The sequence below is a fragment of the Poecile atricapillus genome, chromosome 1, assembly GCF_030490865.1.
Source record: "Poecile atricapillus isolate bPoeAtr1 chromosome 1, bPoeAtr1.hap1, whole genome shotgun sequence".
In the NCBI taxonomy this organism is placed as follows: domain Eukaryota; kingdom Metazoa; phylum Chordata; class Aves; order Passeriformes; family Paridae; genus Poecile; species Poecile atricapillus.
The window spans coordinates 145211216-145230933 of NC_081249.1; the positions used below are offsets into that span (position 1 = coordinate 145211216).

The following is a 19718-nucleotide window of genomic DNA, read 5'->3' on the forward strand; positions in this document are numbered from 1 at the left end:
ATCACACAAGAAGCACTTATCCAGTCCAATGTCCTTGCTAGGTAGCACTGAGAAATGCTGACAGCTCCAAGAAAATATTGTGGGATTACAGAAGAAAAATCAGTACCATATAATCTAGTCCCAGTCTTTCTGGACAACTCCCTGCTGCACGAGAAATATGCTGGCGCTTCCACTGCCCACACATTTCACAGAGGGAACAGCAAGCACAGGCTGCTCACCTTCCAGCACTGAGGATGAAGTCCCTGAAGAATTGTTGGCACCCTGGGAACGAAGGGGGTGGACAAGGCCCTCTGATGCTCTGAGGAACAACAAATCTTTCCTGCAGCCTCTTCAGACGGCTCAGATTATCAGAACCCAGCATATTAAGGACATCCTGGTCTGGAGTGTCTCCCCAGCTTGTACCACCACTGACAGGACCTTTGCACATCTTTAGGAGACAGAAAGAGTAGCAAGGTGGAATATTTGTAACAAGGCATCATTTCACTTCATCTCTCACCCAGCATATTATCCCTTCCTCTCAAGACTGTTTTTGGAGTAATCCAAGCGTGATCTTTCCTGGTGCCCACATATGGAGCAACTCTTCCCCATGCCAAAACATGCTACCCACCTTGGCCATAAACAGTCTAGAGGTCTTGTGAGAGATGGAATTCCATCCCTACACATCTAACTAGGGCATATCTAGCAGGCTAAGTGTGGATGTGTGGAGAGAATACCTATCACTCTCATGATCTTCATGAACCACTCTTTAGCTCTTTAGCTCAGTCTCCAAGGCCCATGATGCTGCACTACACATTCCCAGAGCAGGTTTTCCTGGAACTTCCAGAGAGTTAAATAAAATTTAATAATTAATGTCCCACTGCCTCAAACACACATATACAACTCAAGACTCAGAGAATTACAGAACTGCAGAACTGTTTAGAAAGGGCCCCTTGGATCATCTAATCCAACTCTCTTGTTCAGTCAGGTCAGCCTCCTGACCTGTTGTTAGTGAACACTACTGAGAAAAATCTTGCCCTCTCTTCTTCATTCCCTCCCAGCAGGTATTTATAAAAGTGCTAAGACAACCTGGAACCTTCTCTTCTCCATGCTGAATACCCCCAGCTCTCAGCTTCTTCCAGTACAAAGAATAATTGGTGCCTTAATAATTTACACGGCCCTGAGCTGGACTTGATCTAGTAAGTCTGTATGTCCTTCCTTGCGCTGGTGAGCCCAAGACTGGACACAGCACTTCAGACATAACCTAGCAAACGCTGAGCAACAGGAAAAGTTGACTGCATGTCCCTACATCTAAGTCATGATAGTTTTAATGAGAGAGATCATAATAAAAAGCAACATTTAAGAATGTCTATCAAGTGAGCAAGTACTTGGTCCGTTTATTCTAAATGGAGCTTCCTCACCTTCTCAAGGGAGCACCTTGCTACACTTCTCTACCTTTAAATTATCAGGCCTTGACACAAGTTCTCAGTCTCGGTTCATTTCTGCAAGAGTATCATAATACACACAAGATTCTGCAAATCACTTTCCAGACAGACACCTTGGATCCATTGAAGACACTCAGCTATCAGTTTAGATCTTTGGCTACCCTTGTGAAATCCTGCATTCTTCATTAAGAAGGCACAGATACAAAGGAGAAATACAGCACCTAGGACTAATTAAATCCCATTGATGGAACAAACTTAATCTTTCCCACAATTTCCACAAACACACCCATACAATCAGACAGGACACTGATGCAAACTCAGACTTGACACTAGAAGAATTAACAACATTCCAATAGCTTGCATGCAACTTGCTGGCAATGAGTGTGGGCCAATACTCAAGGTGAGGTGTTGTGGCTGTTTTGCTCTCCAAAAGGTGTCCAGCAATAAGCCAGGCTTGAAATTGGCCAAAACCACCCCCTCTCTAAATTACAACAGCAATACTGTACCAAAAACAGACTGCTGAGTGTTACACAGAACCACCAGAGATTTTTTGCACTCATGCTGCTAATAAACATTATTGGGAACCTCTGCATTTAACAAACGTCAAAATACATCCCTAAAATCTCTAGAAACTATAACTGTACTAAAATTAGAAGGTCAAAGTAAATAGCCATGAAGAATGAATGCTTACAGCTCATGATATTCTCAGTGTGCCTTATTCCTGATTTATAGAGACTTCATTGGTAATTTAGCACCGATTACTTCTGAAGAAGGAAAGAAATTCTCATCCTGAAAACTTGTTCCTTCCCCAAAAAAATTTCAATAGGAAAATCTCAAAGAAGCTTACAAGACATAGCTTGCTTTCTCAGGCCCAGGAAGGATCAAATCAGCTTTGATGTATATAATCATTAAAAAACCCAAGTCATTTACCTGGATAAGCTGTTTCTGAAAGAGCCTGGCAAAATGGCTGTGGTTGCAGGTTGCAGATAGGTGAGCCATCATGGCCCTGTGAAGGAAAACATTATAAAATTCTGACTGGAACTTCGTGGTACAAAACACAGTGTTCTAACCTCAAACTATACCAAAAACATTAAAAAAAAAAATGCTTTTAAGAAAGCAATCTCCAAAGGCCATTGAAAAAAAGCAGTATCTTTATAACCCCGTTTTCCAAGCACTGAGCCCCACCTGCACCTGACATGGAAACAAAAATTCTCCCTGGGCACCTGCAGCTCTGGTGATAAAAAGAATCTCTTCCTTTCCTTCAATAATGCTGTTATTTAGAAAAAAGAATAAACTCATTCAGCTCCCACTCTTCCTTGCTCAGAACAGTAAGTTGAGAGTTAACACATATGGAAGTAAGGAAACAGAAATGGTGCTACTTCTGATGCCCCAAAATTTCTCAGTTTTAGCCTCAGCTTTGTTTTGCTCTTGTGGTGAAAAGCCACCTACATACATGTAACTTGAGTAGGCTGGTGGTTGAGACTAACACAGAAACCCACAAGGCAACTGCTTTCAATGCTATAATAATGTCTTTATATATACTGCATTTTGATAAAGCAATAAATGAACAAAACTGTCTGCTTTCCACGGAAAGAGACCCAGTTGTCTTGTTTTCAGAGCCAATGCCCTAGGCCCCCTGAAATAATTAGAAGAGCTAACAGCTTCTGCACACATTGTTATGTTCTTATATTCACCTCTCCTCGCTTAAGAGGAGTCAGACATGGGAAGCACGACATGCACACACAAATGTACACAATAACAACGTTCAGACAACAATACACTGGTTTTGAGAGTAGCTCCTTCTGTGATTTTGAAAGGGAAGAAGCAACATCAAGACTTATCAAATTAGGCCCTTCCCACCTATGGCTTGTTTCTTTAGGATAACTGTTGGTACTTTTAAATTCAGAAGCAAGTGTATATGGGCAGTCTACTCCAAGCAGCACACAGCCCCCTACAGATTAGTGCACAGGACCAGGCAGAACATGGAACCAAGGATGCCAAGTGCAGTATGATTCAACAGCAATCCAGATACATTAAAGAGCTAGCTGAAACTGCATAAGACTCCTACCTGATCTTGCTGCCCAGAACTCTTTCAAAGTCCCAGCCAGTTTTCTCATGGTTATCCTCCCATTCACGCAGAAGTTCATAAAATATATCCCTGTGAATCAAGATATTTAAGGGAATGAATTCTCACTCTTCAAAATTTGAAGTAACAACTGAACATTAATTGCTCCAAAGCTCCCCAGCAAGAATCTACCTCAGATTAAATAACTCCAGCCTCCAAGCATTCAGATACCTTTGAAAAACTCATAAATGTTAGCAGTACTTCAGTGAGTTTCCATTTTCCATGTCTTTGACAGCAAGTGCTTAAGCTTGTTATGCCCAATCTATGATGGAATGACCAAAGCAGCCATTACCAGACAGACATAGTGAAGACTGAGAGGCAGGAAAGAATAAGCCACATGAAGTAATACCTATGAGAAAAAGAAAAGGACCAAGACAACTCATCATTCTGCCCTCACCCTGTTGCTGCAAGCACGGAGGGAGGCAGCAGGAAGAATAAAAGCATACCAGATTTATATGCAGAAGCAATCCAGTAGGCTGACACACTGTACTGGCATTATCAGAAGTCTCAATAACTCCTGAAGAATTACGCTGTTCTTCTCTAAAGACATTAACCATTTAGCTCCTGCAGTCAATATGGACAAAGACTTTTTTTTGTTTAATTAGAGCAAATATTTCAAGATTTTTTCTACAGCATGTAGCATACACAAGACATTCTTAATATCCTTTGTTCACAATCATGCAAAGCTTATACTCTGTGAGCATCCAGGAAAAGTAGAAGAAACTTACCTTTGTTTCTTAAATATGTGAAATGCTCTGTCACTGGGAAAGTTAGAGCGATTATCAGTTTCTGGCTGAAAAGAAACAGACTGTACAGAGCATGGCAGCAGGAGAGACACCTGTTAAAATATAAAGGTAGCCATTAAGCTAATGGAAGTCTCTAAACAATCTGAGAACCAGAAAAAAGCAGGGAAAAGGCATGATGAGGAAACAAATATCACTAGCTGAGTTGCTCAGACACACTACTTCCCATTTGCTGACTACTAGCAAACACCAACAGTTTTACAATGTACATTAGGGGACAGAGGCAGAGTCATTCAACATTAGGAGAAAAAAGTATCTGGTCTCCTTAAATCTCTGCTGAACAGATTGCAACCAGTAGTGATACAGTGTGGAAAGACCCACAAACAGTTGAGGTATACTGTCAATATAGGGCTTGAGAAAATTCAGGATCCTGGCTGGCAGTTTCTGTCAGCTTACTCTTTCTCCAATTAAAAAGCCTGTTCTTCAAGTAACAAGACCTTTATTTAAAACTTTAAAGCTCAGCTACTGACATGTCCCAGTCTCAGTACACTGCCCTTTCTTTGCCAAGTGTAACTGGGATGAAATGAGATACAAAATATATTTCTACCATCCAATTCCTACCAAGCAAATTGGTTCTCCAACCCAGCTGATCACACAAGGGAACCATTTTTCCCTGTCTGGATTGTCTCCTGTGAAATATTGTTTGCCTAAAAGGAGTCTGTATCTATGAAAGTAATCCACATCTTTGAAACTACCTTCTGATATTGCACCCAACTAATCATTCTCCTGGGATCCATGTTTATTAGGTGAGAATTCCAAAAGCAAAACTTGACCCTATCAAAGTCGCTGGCTGAGGTCAGAGCCTGGAGCACAATGCAAGGCTGGCCAGCAGTGATTCACAGCAAACACTCACTGGGCCCAGCAACTCACCCACCCACTGACAAGGAAAAAAAGTAGCTTTTAGACAGTTTCTAAAGACAACACAACAAGATGAAGTAGAAGGAATGAGATTTAACATCAAAGCCGTTGCAAATGAAAGAGCAACACAAAGGCTTGAAGCAATGTCACTCGGGGTCTGCCAATTTTTACCTTGGCTGTGCTGCTTTCATAAGCCTGTCTGAGCCTCTTGTGCAAGGTGGGAGAAAACGATGCAATCCGTTCATTTTCGGCCAAAAGCTTCAGCATCCCCTTTTCTAAATGGGAAATAATTCTGCCAAGATAATGGGGATAAAACTCAGAGAGACACACAGACATAAACAACACCTGATCTGTTCTAAGGAAATGCTTATGCTTACGTTTTATGATGCTGCCAAGTAAGGAGTTCTAAACCACATGTACCCAGCAGGAAATCCTACCAATATCTGTATTTGTTATCATTCTCATCTCTTGACTTTCCTTTTCTTGCACAATTACAACAAAGTTCAGTGGACAGATCTGTGCAAGGAAACCCCCAGACATCCAAATCCAGGTCGAGTTGTACGTTTTGAAGAAAAATTCTCAACTCTGTGCCTGTAACTGGTAAAGTTCTAAAGCCCAAGCACACTTGGGTTCTCACACACAAATGCAGATGCAAAATGCAGAAGCAGATGAAAAAATAATTCAACTCACTCATATTGATAATCCAAGACTCGAACAGCAAAATAAACACAGTTGTGCACACTTTCAAAATGCTGTCTCCCTGTAACATCTAAGGGAGGAAAAGAAACATGAGACACCAGTATCTTTTACCATTTATAAACTAAAGGACAAACAATTAGTTTTTAAGGAAAGGTAGGAACTGACATACTCAAAAATAATCTTCCATATCCCTATTCAATTTTCAGAAATTTCCATTCCCTAGCCTTCCTACACTAAAGGCAATTGAATTATTTAATGCTGTATGAGATAGAGTATTTTCTTTCTCAATGTTCTGAACAACAGTAAGCAGATACAGGACAGGAAAAGTAGACCAACTACAAACAATCATAAAATTATGTTCCCATAGCTGAAGATTTCATGTTCCTAATCTCCTAAGCCCTAAGAACCAATGAGTAGCAAAACAAAGGTCAATCAAATTGAGGCATGTGGGGTGGAGGAGGGTGTGGTGAGTCTCATCCTAAAGCCACTCTTTTGGTTGTAATATCCATATCAAAGTACTAATTGTGCATCAGGCTTAAGGCTCAATTTGCCAAAAAACAAATGCAACAATATGGCTGGATCCTGTGCTCTCAGATCCAAACCTGAAGCTTAATATACACATAGTTTATGGGTCAACAGCCCACCTGAGTTGCCAGATCAGTGGAGAAGCAACTTGAGCACATCTGTCCTTCTCTCTAAAAGTCAGTGTTAGGAAGTAGCTTAACAAATCTCACGCAATAGCAGAAAACTTCATAGTTTCAAGATTTTTTCATAGATTCAAACAGTTTCTAACAACCCCACTCTATCATACTGTGGAATCACTTCCCATACATGCATGACTTTTGTCAGCATCTCAGATGAGTCCCACAGTGGTAATAAGGCATTTTTATGCAATTTAAGAATAACTGTCCTAAGCTACTCTATAACACCTTCTCGTTCTATGGAAGGAACATTCTTTCCTTTCATTACTACTACTTACCTCTATTTATTTCACTGATTTCAGGGTCACTATCCCCATCTTCTGCAGTAGAAGTGCCTTTAGATGTCAACAGTTGCAGAACAAAAAACAGTTCCAGAAAAATATTTGGCACCAGGTTTTCTGGGAGAGAGTAATTGAGAGGTTAAAGGTGGATTATTCAATACTGTTCTGCTTTAATACACAAAGGAGAAAAGATAGATTCCCGTTCTGTGGTAGCCAGCAAAGAACTCTCTTCCCAAAACACAATCACAGTGTAGATCAGCATAGGAAATATGTGTTAGGGAATAGCCTGGTTTCAGATGGGACATACAACTTCAGTCTACTGCAGCTCAGAGTACTGCATCAGGCTCACCTCCTTCCCTAAACTTTTACCAAGTATTCATTTATTTTAATAACTGTGTTGGCTTAGTTTATTTTTCCAGATGTCACTTGTTTGTACACTACAGCTACCCCACAGCTTCCACTTCCCACTATCTCCCTCCCACAACACACACAGAAGTTCAAAGCTCAAAGAAAGGTCAGTCTCACATCTTCTGTGTCCTCACCTGCTATACATGATGAATAGAGCTGTGCCAGACACTCCAACTGTTTCTTGCAGGAAACCTTAGCAGGATTTGCACAGGTCACCAGATGGCTTTCAGCAGGAAGGCTGGCACTGCGAGTATAGCTAGGCTTAGTTGGAGTACCAGGATCGAAAGATATCCCTGCAGGAGAAGACGCCTGGTGCAGCAATTTGCATCTGAAATTCAAGAGCAGCAACATAACCATGTGAGTGAGGATGATCAGCAGCAGCCATGCAGCCAGAAGAGGTCTTTTCTTCCTCTAGAAGAAGGAGGTAGCACAAAGGAAATCCTGCAATAATTCAGCCATGTCATTTACACTGACTAAAGCAGCTTTTACCATGACAGTAACTTAAGTCATCTTTCTCTTACGGAGAATAGATCTTGGGGTTAGCAACCAAAAGACTCTAAACAATCCCATTCAAAGTCCAACTCTGTTAAAATAGTGTAGTACTTTGACCAAATTAACCAACTAACCTATGTTACTGTTTCTCTCATCTGAACTAATATTTGTTAAGGACAGGGAATCTGTTAGAGACCAGCTCCTAAAAATCTTTGCACATATGATTTCTGACAGTCAGACATTTTTAAAAACCTATGAAAATAAAGTTTTACATCCATACCTTTGTATGTAAGGTAATGACACTCTGAGAAGACCCAATACCGTTAAGTGGAACAGTGCAACAGCTAATGAAATCCCATTCTGGCAGGTTAAACAACAGAAAGAACAACCTACTTTGACTGCTGGATTCTAAATCAACAATGATCACTCAGTTAAATACGCAGACATTGTACAAAAATATATCTAGAGAGGTCATCCAAAATGCAGCACCGAGTAGCATACGTAAGAGACATGAGATAAAGGACACAAGCTGGTAACAGCAATATCAAATGACTGTCAAAGATTCCATGGAACATTTGCACTTGGAACATCACACCACATCTTAACACACCACCTCAAAAGTGAAATCTTTAATTCACTTTAAGGTCTCTGGGGAAGTCAGAAACATTTTTACCTGTAGCAAAGAACCTTTTCTATTGGCCTGTTTCTAGTGGGACTGCTGTGATGAAGAACGGTTGGTCCCAAAATGGAAGTAGAAAGATTACCAACAGCTTCCTTGCAATGAACATAATCAACCAACTGAAGAAAATTATTCATTAAGTACTTTGTGATCCCACCCAAGGGATGAGCCCACTGTCAAGTACTTTGTGACCTAACCCAAGGCAAGGCTCCAACAATGCAGTTAGACTCTGCTTCACTTCTGCCTGTGTTGTCATCTACCTCAGGATGAAATCCACCTTTTGCCCTTGCTCAAAGGGACCCAGCTGGCTGAAGGCTGCCTTACTTCTGTACTTCACCACCACTACTGAGGACACAACAGCAACTCCCAGCTTTCAAGTATGATGGGTCAAACGAGAATATCACTTCATGGGCAAGACCCAGCCCAGCACATACTGCTATTCCACTTACTTCAGTTGATACACATTATTGGGACATTTCAGGTAGAATTCAGACTGGAATAGGTGCTACTCAAGTGCAGAGTGGCAGGTTTGAATCCTGAGCAGTTCTGCTGTAGGTTCAGTACAAGCAGCAATTCATTAGACCCTACTGGATGTGTTTCAGCCAGTTCTGGTCCCGCTGACATGAATGGCAAAACTTAGCAGGAAAAGAATTACACCCATGTGTTCTGAGGAGTTTCCCCAAAAACAAAACCTACAAAGAACAGCAACAGTTCTGTCAGCAATTATAAACCATAAACAACAGTGCAAACTACTGCACTTCAGGTTTCTTTCTAATAATCAATCTTCACAAACAGTGGTAACATTTTACAAGCAATGAAAATCACATACTAACCAAACAGCAGAGACAAAATTAGAAGGTAGAATTCACCTCATCTGACAGCAATTTTCAACAGATAACTGCAGTAATAATCTTTAAAACAGTATCTCAAGTGCCTGTGTCCTGTTTTCTGACTGCAAGCTTCTGTTAGTCTACCTACCTTGCAAAACCATTAACACTTTCCACACATTTTCATCACTAACTCATTTTTTCCGAACCAGTGTCTTGGTGCAATCTTCAAACACAATCTAATTACACCCAATTGTTTCACCTGTGGAATCTAAGGAAAAATGCACAGGAAATAGCCACAAATACGAACCCATGAAGAGGAAATCTCATAAAAGCAATGAGGATTGACTAGACTTTTGAAGTGAGGATCATTGTTCCAGAGTCAGCACACCTCTAAAATGACTAACATGAGCTAGGTGCACTAATTTCCTTGTCTGACACCACAGACACACTTGGCTTTAGGCAAATAACTGTTTGAGGTCACCAATATCTGTTTCGGATATTCTGTCATTTTCACTTTGTCCTGGCCATGCCCCTTCCTGCCTACTGCAAAAATGAACCCTGTCCTGGCTGGAACCAGAGCACAAGGGAATTAAGAATCACCCCCCTGCTCAGACTGTACCGTTCTTTCTTCAACATCTCCCTCTCCTCTTGAAGGCTGTTGCTTATCACAGATGAGAGGTTTCCCTCCTGGGCAGCAGTGAAGGCCTCAAGGCTTGACCCAGCTGACCAGCGAGCAGCTGGAGACCGGCTGACAGGCGTAGAAGTGAAACAGGTCTTTGGTTTTGAGAGGGGCCGCTCGGCACTCACAGGAGTTGGGTTGATTCGCCTCGACGGTTTGCTTTTGCTGAAAAAAAGAGAAGCAATTCCATTAAAATCAAGCTAAACAACAACAAAAAACTTAGGTCTCAAGACAGGTATGCAATCAACTCTCCAAGAGGAACCTAATGCTAAAACAAAATGGATATCAAGTTGGGATATTGAATTTCTAAACTGTACCTACAGTTATCAATTCTATTCTGTCACTGAAAATAAAAGTCATGGAGCTATAGCCTGCCAAAAACAGCCTGCTAAACCTGCAGCAAAATTAATTATCAAATATCAAGCCATCTAACAGATGATACACGTGTTGTGCCACACAACCCTTCCAAATGTTTCTAATTTGAAAGGACAGGATATGGCATTTTAGTAAGAAACTGTTGGTGAATTTGTTTCTAACATAACCAGGAGAAAAACAAAACCAAAATCAATCAAGTTGCCATTGTCTATCAGTTAGAGTCCAGGTTTCCAAGTTACATTGTAAGTTCAGGGAAACCCATCCCTCCTGTATAAAATACTTAGATTTGTCCTTGGTAAAGTAGCAGAAAATGCTAAAAAATGGAAATGGATACAGAAACAAAATGTCAAGGAAATGCTGGTGGCTACATATTGACTGCTAAGGCGTTCTCAAAATCGCTGTAACATTGATTTCCAAAGACTCGTGACCTCTTTCCTCCTCCTTTTTCCTAGTTGAGCATTAATGCAATTGAGGAAAGGAGACTTGCTGTCTGTGCTGGAAACACACCTTATCTTTTGGCCAAAGCCTAATCTAGAGGATCACCCACACCCAGCATCTGGATTTTCTGTACAGACTCACACATCTAATAATCTTTAGCTGTAATTTTCCATGTCCAGCTATGAAGTCCCACCTTCAGAGGCCAATGACTGACAGACAGAGCAAACAGGCTGACAGAAAGGCTTTATATTTGGTAATGAGGATTTTAAGGAATAAAAGAGAAAGACTAAAGGACTGAGGCAACCACAGCACAAACAGCTGCCCAGAAGCTTAGCCAAAGTCACCAAGGAGACCAGGGCTTGTTGCAGACCTAGAAGAACACAGCCTGCTATTTTGTCCACAATTACACAGCACAAAGAAGCTGCACACTAACATCTGCTACCAGAAGCCACAGAAGGTCAATCCAAAAGCTTTTCTGCTAGCATCAGTAAAGCTGAAGAGCATTCCAGGACTGCTCTTCCTTACCATTAAATGAGAAAGGGGAAGAGCCGAGATAACGCTGACTTGTTAGAACATGCAAGGACAAAGGTGCTCAGCTTTGTATCAGCTGGGCTGTGCACTGGCAAGCTGCAGGCAGCATCACAAGCGAGAGGCTAAAGGTGTCTTGGGTGAGTCCATGGAGGGGAAACCTCAACTCCCTGTCAAGGCCATATTCCCCTCCCTACATGGTGACCAGAACAAAGCAGTTCTGACCACATTGCCCAGGTATTGTGCATTACAGCCTCTTCTGCATCTGGGCATGCACAACTGCTGGTCAAGGAGCTGCAACCTGCAGCACAGTCCCAGTGAGACGGCAAGGCAGACTTGCTCTTACTTTGTCCAGCCAGAGGCAGCACCCATGGGTGGAAACTCCTCCAAGTTGTTAAGGTTGAGCTGGCTGGGCGGGGATCTGGCAGGAACAAGAGGCACTTCATTCCGCTTCCTTCTCCCTCCGCTCCACGATCCACTGTCACTCTTTCCATCCTCCTCTTCAGCAAGGGAGCGCCCCAGGTCACGAGCTACCTGCCGGCCAGAGGCACCGACCGAGCTGCTGCCTTTCCTCCGGCCTCGTCTCACGGGCAGGGCTTCGGGCGTGGCCGCCAGGAAGCTCCCCAGGCTGGCCTTCTGAGAGGAGCGCTTCTCACCCTGGTGGAGCACAGGGCTGTGCCCAAAGCTCGGGCTGCTGCTGGAGACCACGCTGGGGAAATCACCACAAGGGCTAGACAGGTTCGAGCCAGAAAAGGAAGAGGAACCACTGGATGCTGCAGCAGGAGAAAAGCTGGTATCTGTGGTGCAGGTGGTCACTGAAGTCCTTTGAGAAAAGAGCTGCACTCGGCTGCTGGTTGCATGGCCTGCCCTCCTTTCTGACCCTGTCCTTTGGCTCCCATGGGCCTTGGAATTAGGAGTTTTAGCAGGAGTAGGGGGTCCATTAGTGAGAATCTGGCTGGTCTGCTCCCTTAAAAAATTTAGCAGAAAAGGCACAAAATCTTTCTGAAGCAAGCTAAGAGATACCAGCTTGTCATGGATGTGGTTCTCCTACGAGAAAAGTAGACAAAAAGTTAATATAAAGATGCTACCTGATTCTTTCTGTCCAAGTACCCAGATATATTTAAGTAGTAACTATGGGACTTCAATATACAATAAAAACCAACATGACTTGTCAAAGTAGGTCACTGAAATTCAAGCAACCATAGTGCTGGTCACAGACCTGAAAATCAGCCTACACATAAGCTATTTTGGCACAAGTTTTCAGATGGAGTCATTCACCTTGGTCTCTGACCGGAAAATAGTGTAACTGTTCCATGGAAACATCAGTAATACTCACTGAAGCTATGGCCAGGAAGGACTCGGAGAAAGTGACACCCCCGAGTTCAATATTTTGAAACCATCAGTACTGAAAGCATCTAATTCTAGCAGCAAAATCTAAAATCTGCAAGGTCTTTGTGCCCTATTTTTCTGTGAATGCCACCTGCTCCCACAGAGGGGTGCTATAACAACAACCGTTGAAGTACTTGAAGTCCTACAGCGCCAAAGCTGTTCTTCTATTTCAATTAAATAATTTTGCTTGAGACCTCACACAGATAAAAAAGACTAAACAAAGACTGTGCAACTTTAGGGTACACGAAGTTTATACTTGAGAAACTTAAACAAAAGCCCCACTACTGACTCAACACATTTGAAATCTAAACAGGTGGTGGTGATCTTACACGGGTAAATCTAGACAAAAACAACTTCACGGTATATGCAGAGTTTGAAGTTTTGTACCCTGGGTAAAAATTCTTTTGTTCCTAACACTGCACCAGGTTTCTGTTTCCTCTCAATGGGATTCAGCAACATTTGCAACAACAGAAGTTTTCAAAGGCAGCAACTTTTTCCTTACTGATACTGAAAGCATGGCACATGTACTCCAGTCAAGTCATATTCACAACTCTACTAGATGAAAAGCCCAAAAAGCAAACACTATTTCTGAAGGTGTTTTCTGCCTGAAAGAAAGCAGTGAAAGCATGCCCATAACTGGACTCACACAATCCTCAACACTTATACTAAAACTCATATTTGAAAACATGAGACCAATTCAGCTCCTTAGAGAAGCATGAGATTCTGACACAGCCCGGATGACAAAGCCAAGCAGCCAAGTCAGTGAAAAAGCACAGGTCAGAATACAAACCCCATGAGGTGTCAGAAGACCATCTCCAACCCAAAACTGCCATGAGAGCTAGAGCAAGGCATAGCCTAGCATTTCCTTCACCTGGAATTAGCACAAGGGCACAAAGATGATTACAGTCTATGCTATGCATAAGGTTGGGTAGTTTCTCCAACTTGTCAGAGCACAACCTGTTGTCACTCATCTTTCTCTGTCCAAGTTAACCAAGGTTTGGTTCCTCCATAACTGATAACAGCAACCTGTCAACAGCTGCCAGCTGCAAACCTCCCGCTTGCTTTCTCATGCTGCTCCCATGCACTGCTCCCAACAGCAAAAGGCATCAAGAAATTCCCTTGCAAGGGATCCCTCACCCACATAGCACTAGCTCAGCTGGCAGGATCTCAAACTTGATAATGTCCACAGGTCTGCTTCTGCAAGTCACAGCTGAAGAAATACCACACAGCATAAAAGTCCCGGTCCCTTCTTCCCACACGTTCAAGACGATAGCAGCACCCGACTAACTCATGTGGGTGATACCAGTACGCTTTAATACTAGGTAACACAGTGCAAAGGGCTCAGGTAGAAGATGCCTTAAATACCAGTTGTTTCTCTGTTTTACTCTCTATGTGAAATATAAGCACTCCTATTCTATCTACACTTACAAATGCTTTTATTTCCACAGGAACCCAAATCGTTCGTTACAAAACCCAGCCAACGAGCACTCTCTCCCAGCCCGCAAAGATCCTCCCCAAGGTCCAGGCGGGACGGGCATCCAGCCGGCAGGCGCGCTGGCGCCAGCACAGAGCCACGGCCAAGCCCCGGGCGCTGACAGCCTCGTCCTCCTCTCACCGCTACCTTCCCCTACAGCGACGCGGGAAGCGTCACCCCCGGTGTCACCGCGTTCCCTCCGGACACCAGTTGTGCTGCGCTGCGCTGCCCGCCCCTCTCCTCTCTGGGTTCTGTGCTGGCACACGCCAACCCGGGCTCCCGCCGCTTCCCCCCGGGCTCCCGCCGCTTCCCGCGCCCGCGGGGCCCCCCCGCTCCCGCCTCGGAGCCGCCCGGCGCCGGCGGCGCTGAGCTCCGGCGGGCTCAGCCCCGCGCATTCCAGCGGGCTCCTCACGCCCGCCGGGCAGCTCCCGGCGCAGTTCCCCGCCGGCGGCCTCGCCTTCCCGCCGCCGTGCCCGGAGCCCGCCCGCGCCGGGGGGCGGTGCCGCCGGCTGCTCGATGGCAGCTCGGCCCCAGCTGCGGAGAGGCACCTGACGGGGCCCCGGGCTGACCCACGCGGGCTTCGCTCCTCGCAGCAGCGCGGGGCGGACAAACTTTCCCGCACGGCCCCGGCCCGCGGCAGACGGAGGGCGCTGGGGGAGTGGCTGCGGGCCCGGCCCCGCCGGAGCCAGGGCGCTGCTGGCAGACGACCTCGCGCGCGTTACCTCAGCCGGGCGGTGGCCGGGGCCGTGCCGGAGCCACCGCACCACGGCGCTGACCGGCACCTCCTCCTGCAGCAGCAGCTCCAAAACCGCCGCCATTCCCGGCCCCGCTCCCGCCGAGCACGCGCACAACCCGCGCCGGGGGCGGGCCCGGCGTGTCCCCCCTTCCCGCGGGGGCGGCGCCGAGCGGGGATTCCCGCCGGGGAGGCGGGCGGGGGCCGCGCCCCCTCCCCATGTCAACACGCGGGGCACGGGGCGCCTGCGCCGGTCCGTGCGCGTCTTTTCCTCTCATGCGCGGTATTTCCTTCCCCAGCAGGGCTCGGGGCCCGGCCTAGGGACGGCGGTACCCGCGAACCGGGGCACAGGGAAGGGCAGCGGCGTCCCCACCCCCGCCCCCCCATCCCGCGGCTCTCCTCCCGCCCGCCCTCCCGCCGACACCCGCGGCGGAGGATGGCCGAGGACTCGCCGAAAAGGCGCAAGGCGAATTTCAACGAGGCGGAGACGGAGGTGCTGATCGAGCAGGTGCTGAAGCACGAGCAGCTGCTGTTCGCGGCGGGACCCGGCCGCGCCTCCGCGGGCCAGAAGCGGAAGGTGTGGGAGCTGATCCGGCACAAGGTGAACCCCGTTGCCGCCTGCCCCCGCGACGTAGAGGACCTGAAGAAGCGCTGGCGGGACCTGAAGCGCCGCGACCGCAGCAAGCTGTGCCGCCTCTCGCAGGGCTGCGGGCCGCCCGCGCCCCCCGCCCTCGGCCTCCTCCTGGCCCCCGAGGAGCTGCCGCCCGCCGCCGCGCCGCCCGCCCGCCGCCAGCGCCGCGCCTACGGCTCCCTGCTGCCCGCCGAGGCCGTGCCCATCGTGGGCGGCATCGACACGCTGGAGCTGCCCGGTGCCGTCGTGGGGGACATGGGTGAGTGCGGGAGCGACCCCCGCGGCAGCCCCGGTCTGCGGCGCTGCGTGCGCGCCGGGGCCGCGGGGACCGGCCCCGCAGGAAGGCTCTGGTTCGGAGCCTTGGAAAGGCAAACGTATATGGACGCACACAGAACTGTGAGGCTTCGTGCTCTAGGTCATAAAAGTGCCTGAGAGCAGCACCCAAGAGTAAAAACCGCGTCTTGTAGCAGATGCTGCCCTTCCACGAGGCGTTAGACCCGGCCACCGATCTTCACTATTGCAGTGATTATTCTTGCAAATGCAAAAAAGCCATGGCAGCACGCAGGTCCAGCCAGTATAAAGTGCTGCGAGCACAATAACTTTGTACGTGCTGGAGATAATGTCCTAGCATGCTGGAATACCAAGGGATTCTTGTAATCACAGTGTTTCAGCAATGCTCTTACTGTTTACTGCGTGCATGATAGAGCATGAAACGAGCTTGCAGTGAACTTTGGGTTCCTAAAGTTTGACTTCTGTGGTGGTAAGGGAGCTGTAGTATGCAGATACATGGTCAACTGGTGAATGCCACCTATTGAGGTAATTTGTATCCTAAAACCATCAAAGATAACATAGGGTGAGTTTGAAAGTCTTGTTTCAAGGACTAATGTTAGTGCTTAGTGGATGAGAAAATATATCACCACTGAGGTTATGAAGTTTCTCATGCACTTTGCTTTTCTTCCTCCCCCCCACCCTCTTTCTAGGGTTTAATGGCAGTCCTGGCACATCTCATCAATCCAGTCTTGAGCAGGTAAACCTCAAAGAAGAAATAGTAGTGAAGGTGGTAGAGCCAGAAGACAGCTCTGAGGACATGGTAGCGGTTCCACCTAGTCAAGAACAACTGCCTTTTCTGGGGACATCAGGTGGTGGTTCCTCTGGGAAAGTAAAAGCCAAAACAAAAGGCAGGTCCCAGGCAGACCAAAATGAAATGACTGAAGAGGACCTACTGCAGATTCAGCAGACCCAAATACAGGTGATCCAGTCTGGCTTTGACAGTGTCAACCACAATCTTCAGCTGCTGCAGCAAGGCATGCAAGATCTGAGTAACAGCATCAGCATCATGGCACATACGCTTGTTGCTATCAAGAACGTCTATGTGAAAAACAACACTGGCCCAACCACACATGCTACTGCATCTACTCAGACCACAGCTGGGTACCTGAGCCCAGGATCCCCCCAGCTCTCCCCTGCTAAGGACAGATCTAGAGCACAGGTGGCTGGAAGCAGCAGCAGAAGCAGCAGCTGCAGCTCCAGCTCCATGTCACAAGAACCAGGTCCTTCTGAGTTTCCTAGGCCCCCCCTGAGAACCATTAAGAAAGAACATCCAAATGGCTGCTACTACTTCTGCTTTGCAGATGTGTGAAAACTTAAGTATACATAAAAAGATTGTGTTGGGTGCTGATGTATGTTCTGCTCCGGCCTGTGACTTTGAAAGGAGCGAAGTGGACTTGCCTCCCATGTTTTTCCCAGTGGGAAACATTCTGCTATAGGTGGCATTAAACACTAATTACCAGTTTCCAGTTAACTCTGTTGCAGCTGGCTAATAAATCTCTTTTCTTTATCCTCTAACTCTCTTAAAAAACCAAACATTTATTTTGACCAAGATTTTTGTCTGTATCGTCCCTTGTTTAATGTCACCTTGTGAAAAATAAAAGTCATGAGAGTGAGGTAAAAAAGTAACATGGTTACTACCACCACTACATTATGGCTCCTACCATCAGGAGTTAACTTACACAAGTTACTTGGTTCTTGGATTAAACAGACCTCAGAAATAGCTGTTTTTTTCAGTACTTCCCTTTTCTAATACTTATAATGTTGGGGGTGTTTGCTTGGTTGTTGTTGAATTTTTTTTAAGTCTGAGCTGTTCAAGGCATCACAGGAGGAGTTGGAGATAATTGCTTATTCTAGGAATAGTCTAAGACTGAGGCATTCATGAGTGTCCTCCTCAGAATTCAATGTTCAACGTGGCTGTTGTTTATTCCCAGCTTGTCAAATGCACCTTCTCTTCAGAGACATTGTGTTTACTGCGCTGGCAGGGTAGTCTCTTTTTTTGTCACACTGTTAAAGCAGAGAAGTACAGAAGAATGAGGAATGGATGAGTGATGCCTGTTTCTGACGTATAGGTTATATATAGGCTGTATCTTCATCTGATTTTCTAAGTCTTATGGAATCAGTACCACAGTATTTGAAATACAGAGAACAAAAAGCTTTGTATTGTTTTACATGAAATGGAAGTTAGTTTTGCTGTTGAATTACAGGAGGCCAGGGCTCACTTCATTCCAGACAAATGCTCCTGCATAGGTTAGGAAGCTTTCAGTATAATTTCCTTCCTTGTAACTATAACCAAGGAAGAAGAAAGATGAGCAAAATGTAACCTGGTGTCAACTCTGAAGCAAGCAAAAATCATTTTATCTTCATGCCAAAAAAACACCATTTCGCATTTAGGTAAGGAAAACTATTGTCACTGGCACTATTTTGTGTTTCAGGCTTATACATTAGAGCCACTCTACTTTGCACAATTCAGAGGTAGCAGAGTGCAATGTTCTTATATCTGGTGTCTGTACCAGAGGGCAAACAAAAACATTCTCCCCTGAAATTTTGTCCAATGACTTGAAAAATCATACAGGTTCTCTTCTTAAGTATTTATCAGCAATGTTTAAAAAATTTCTACAGATAACAGATTGCCTATAGCAATGACTAGCTGCCTCTAGTGTTACAGTCAATTTGCACAAGCAAATTCTTCTTCAGGAGGAAGAATTCTGCAGGATTTTAGCAAATCCTTCTGCAGGAATATAGAAAATACAATTAACATAGAGAATCACAATTTAATTCCTCTCCTAGAGGCCTAAGAATATGTAATAGCATAAGGTATGTCACTTTTGCAGTCAGCTTTGACTGAACACCACTGTATGAAAACGTACTTAATTTCTGCCCTTTCACCATTTTGATGTACTGAATTAACTCACCTGCACTTCAAAAACCAGCCACTGCTGCCTACTAAAATGTGAATACGGGGTAATCAGTTGTTAGCAAGTATTTCCCATCAGTATCACAGATGGAGTAAAATACGCAAGTATCTCACAAAAATGAAATGTATGCATGTACAGCACAATGTTAATTGGTATTAATGCCTTGAAGAAGAGAAAGTTCTCTTTTCCAAGTTTACCTTAAAAAAAGATGGTACGGGTGACAGGTGTTAAGAAATTGCTGAGTTTAAGAATGGTGAATAATTGATCCTTCTAAATTAGAATTCTGTGTCTATGTTGTTAAAAGCTTTCCAGACTAACCTGTTGGAAGCATTATTTCTCCCCCATCAGCACAGATGGACTCTTGCACAGTTTTCTGTATTTTGTTTTCAAGGACAAAGAAGCTAATTCATGCTACCATGACATTCTAGGTAGAACAGCAAATACAATCTACCTGGTCCTTCTGGGCAGCAGTATGAGCTTGTTCAGGTTGCAGCTGGAAGTTCTTACCTGTCTTTCTTTTGATGTTACAGTTCTTTTTGCAACTGTTAATTCTTGAATTTCACGTACTACAGCATTTCTTGGGAGAGTTGACTTGTGTCTGCTTTCTCATGTTTCAGTACTGATTTACGTGAGAGGCAGCTACTGTGTGAGTAGAGAAGTGCAGCAAGATCCTGTGAGCAGAATGGGTAGATTTGATCTCCTGTATGAATGAAGACAAGCCAGGCAATGCTTAAAGACACTGTGGTGGTCAGACAAGAACCAGACCTCAACATCAGTCTACCACAACATGTTTGTTCTGATCTTGTTTCTTCCTCTGTGTTTCAGTTGTACCACTAAAATATACTGGAGCCAGATCAAAACCACTCTTCCACTTCTGATACATTCTAGATTTACATATTTTAAACAAAGAAAGAAACTGAGCTACCTCT

The 19718-nt window shown here is 45.1% G+C and overlaps 2 protein-coding genes across 2 annotated transcripts in view; one reads left to right on the plus strand and one right to left on the minus strand.

Moving 5' to 3' along the window:
• Window positions 1–15292, minus strand: part of CDAN1 (codanin 1) — a 31884-nt gene extending 16592 nt beyond the window's left edge. The window contains exons 1-11 of the mRNA XM_058862600.1: window positions 14903–15292; window positions 11664–12364; window positions 9917–10141; window positions 7431–7624; window positions 6886–7005; window positions 5898–5976; window positions 5379–5499; window positions 4275–4384; window positions 3490–3579; window positions 2352–2427; window positions 219–427 (exon numbers count right to left, since the gene is read on the minus strand). Coding sequence (XP_058718583.1) covers window positions 219–427; window positions 2352–2427; window positions 3490–3579; window positions 4275–4384; window positions 5379–5499; window positions 5898–5976; window positions 6886–7005; window positions 7431–7624; window positions 9917–10141; window positions 11664–12364; window positions 14903–14998 — 2021 coding nt within the window. The 5' untranslated portion in view covers window positions 14999–15292. The remainder of the gene's footprint in view (window positions 1–218; window positions 428–2351; window positions 2428–3489; window positions 3580–4274; window positions 4385–5378; window positions 5500–5897; window positions 5977–6885; window positions 7006–7430; window positions 7625–9916; window positions 10142–11663; window positions 12365–14902) is intronic.
• Window positions 15293–15334: 42 nt separating this feature from the next.
• Window positions 15335–18070, plus strand: LOC131584712 (uncharacterized). Its single transcript, XM_058850089.1, has 2 exons — window positions 15335–15803; window positions 16525–18070. Exons 1-2 carry the CDS (start codon window positions 15350–15352, stop codon window positions 17181–17183), a joined length of 1113 nt encoding a protein of 370 aa, XP_058706072.1. The 5' UTR covers window positions 15335–15349; the 3' UTR covers window positions 17184–18070.
• The last annotated feature ends 1648 nt before the right edge of the window (window positions 18071–19718 follow it).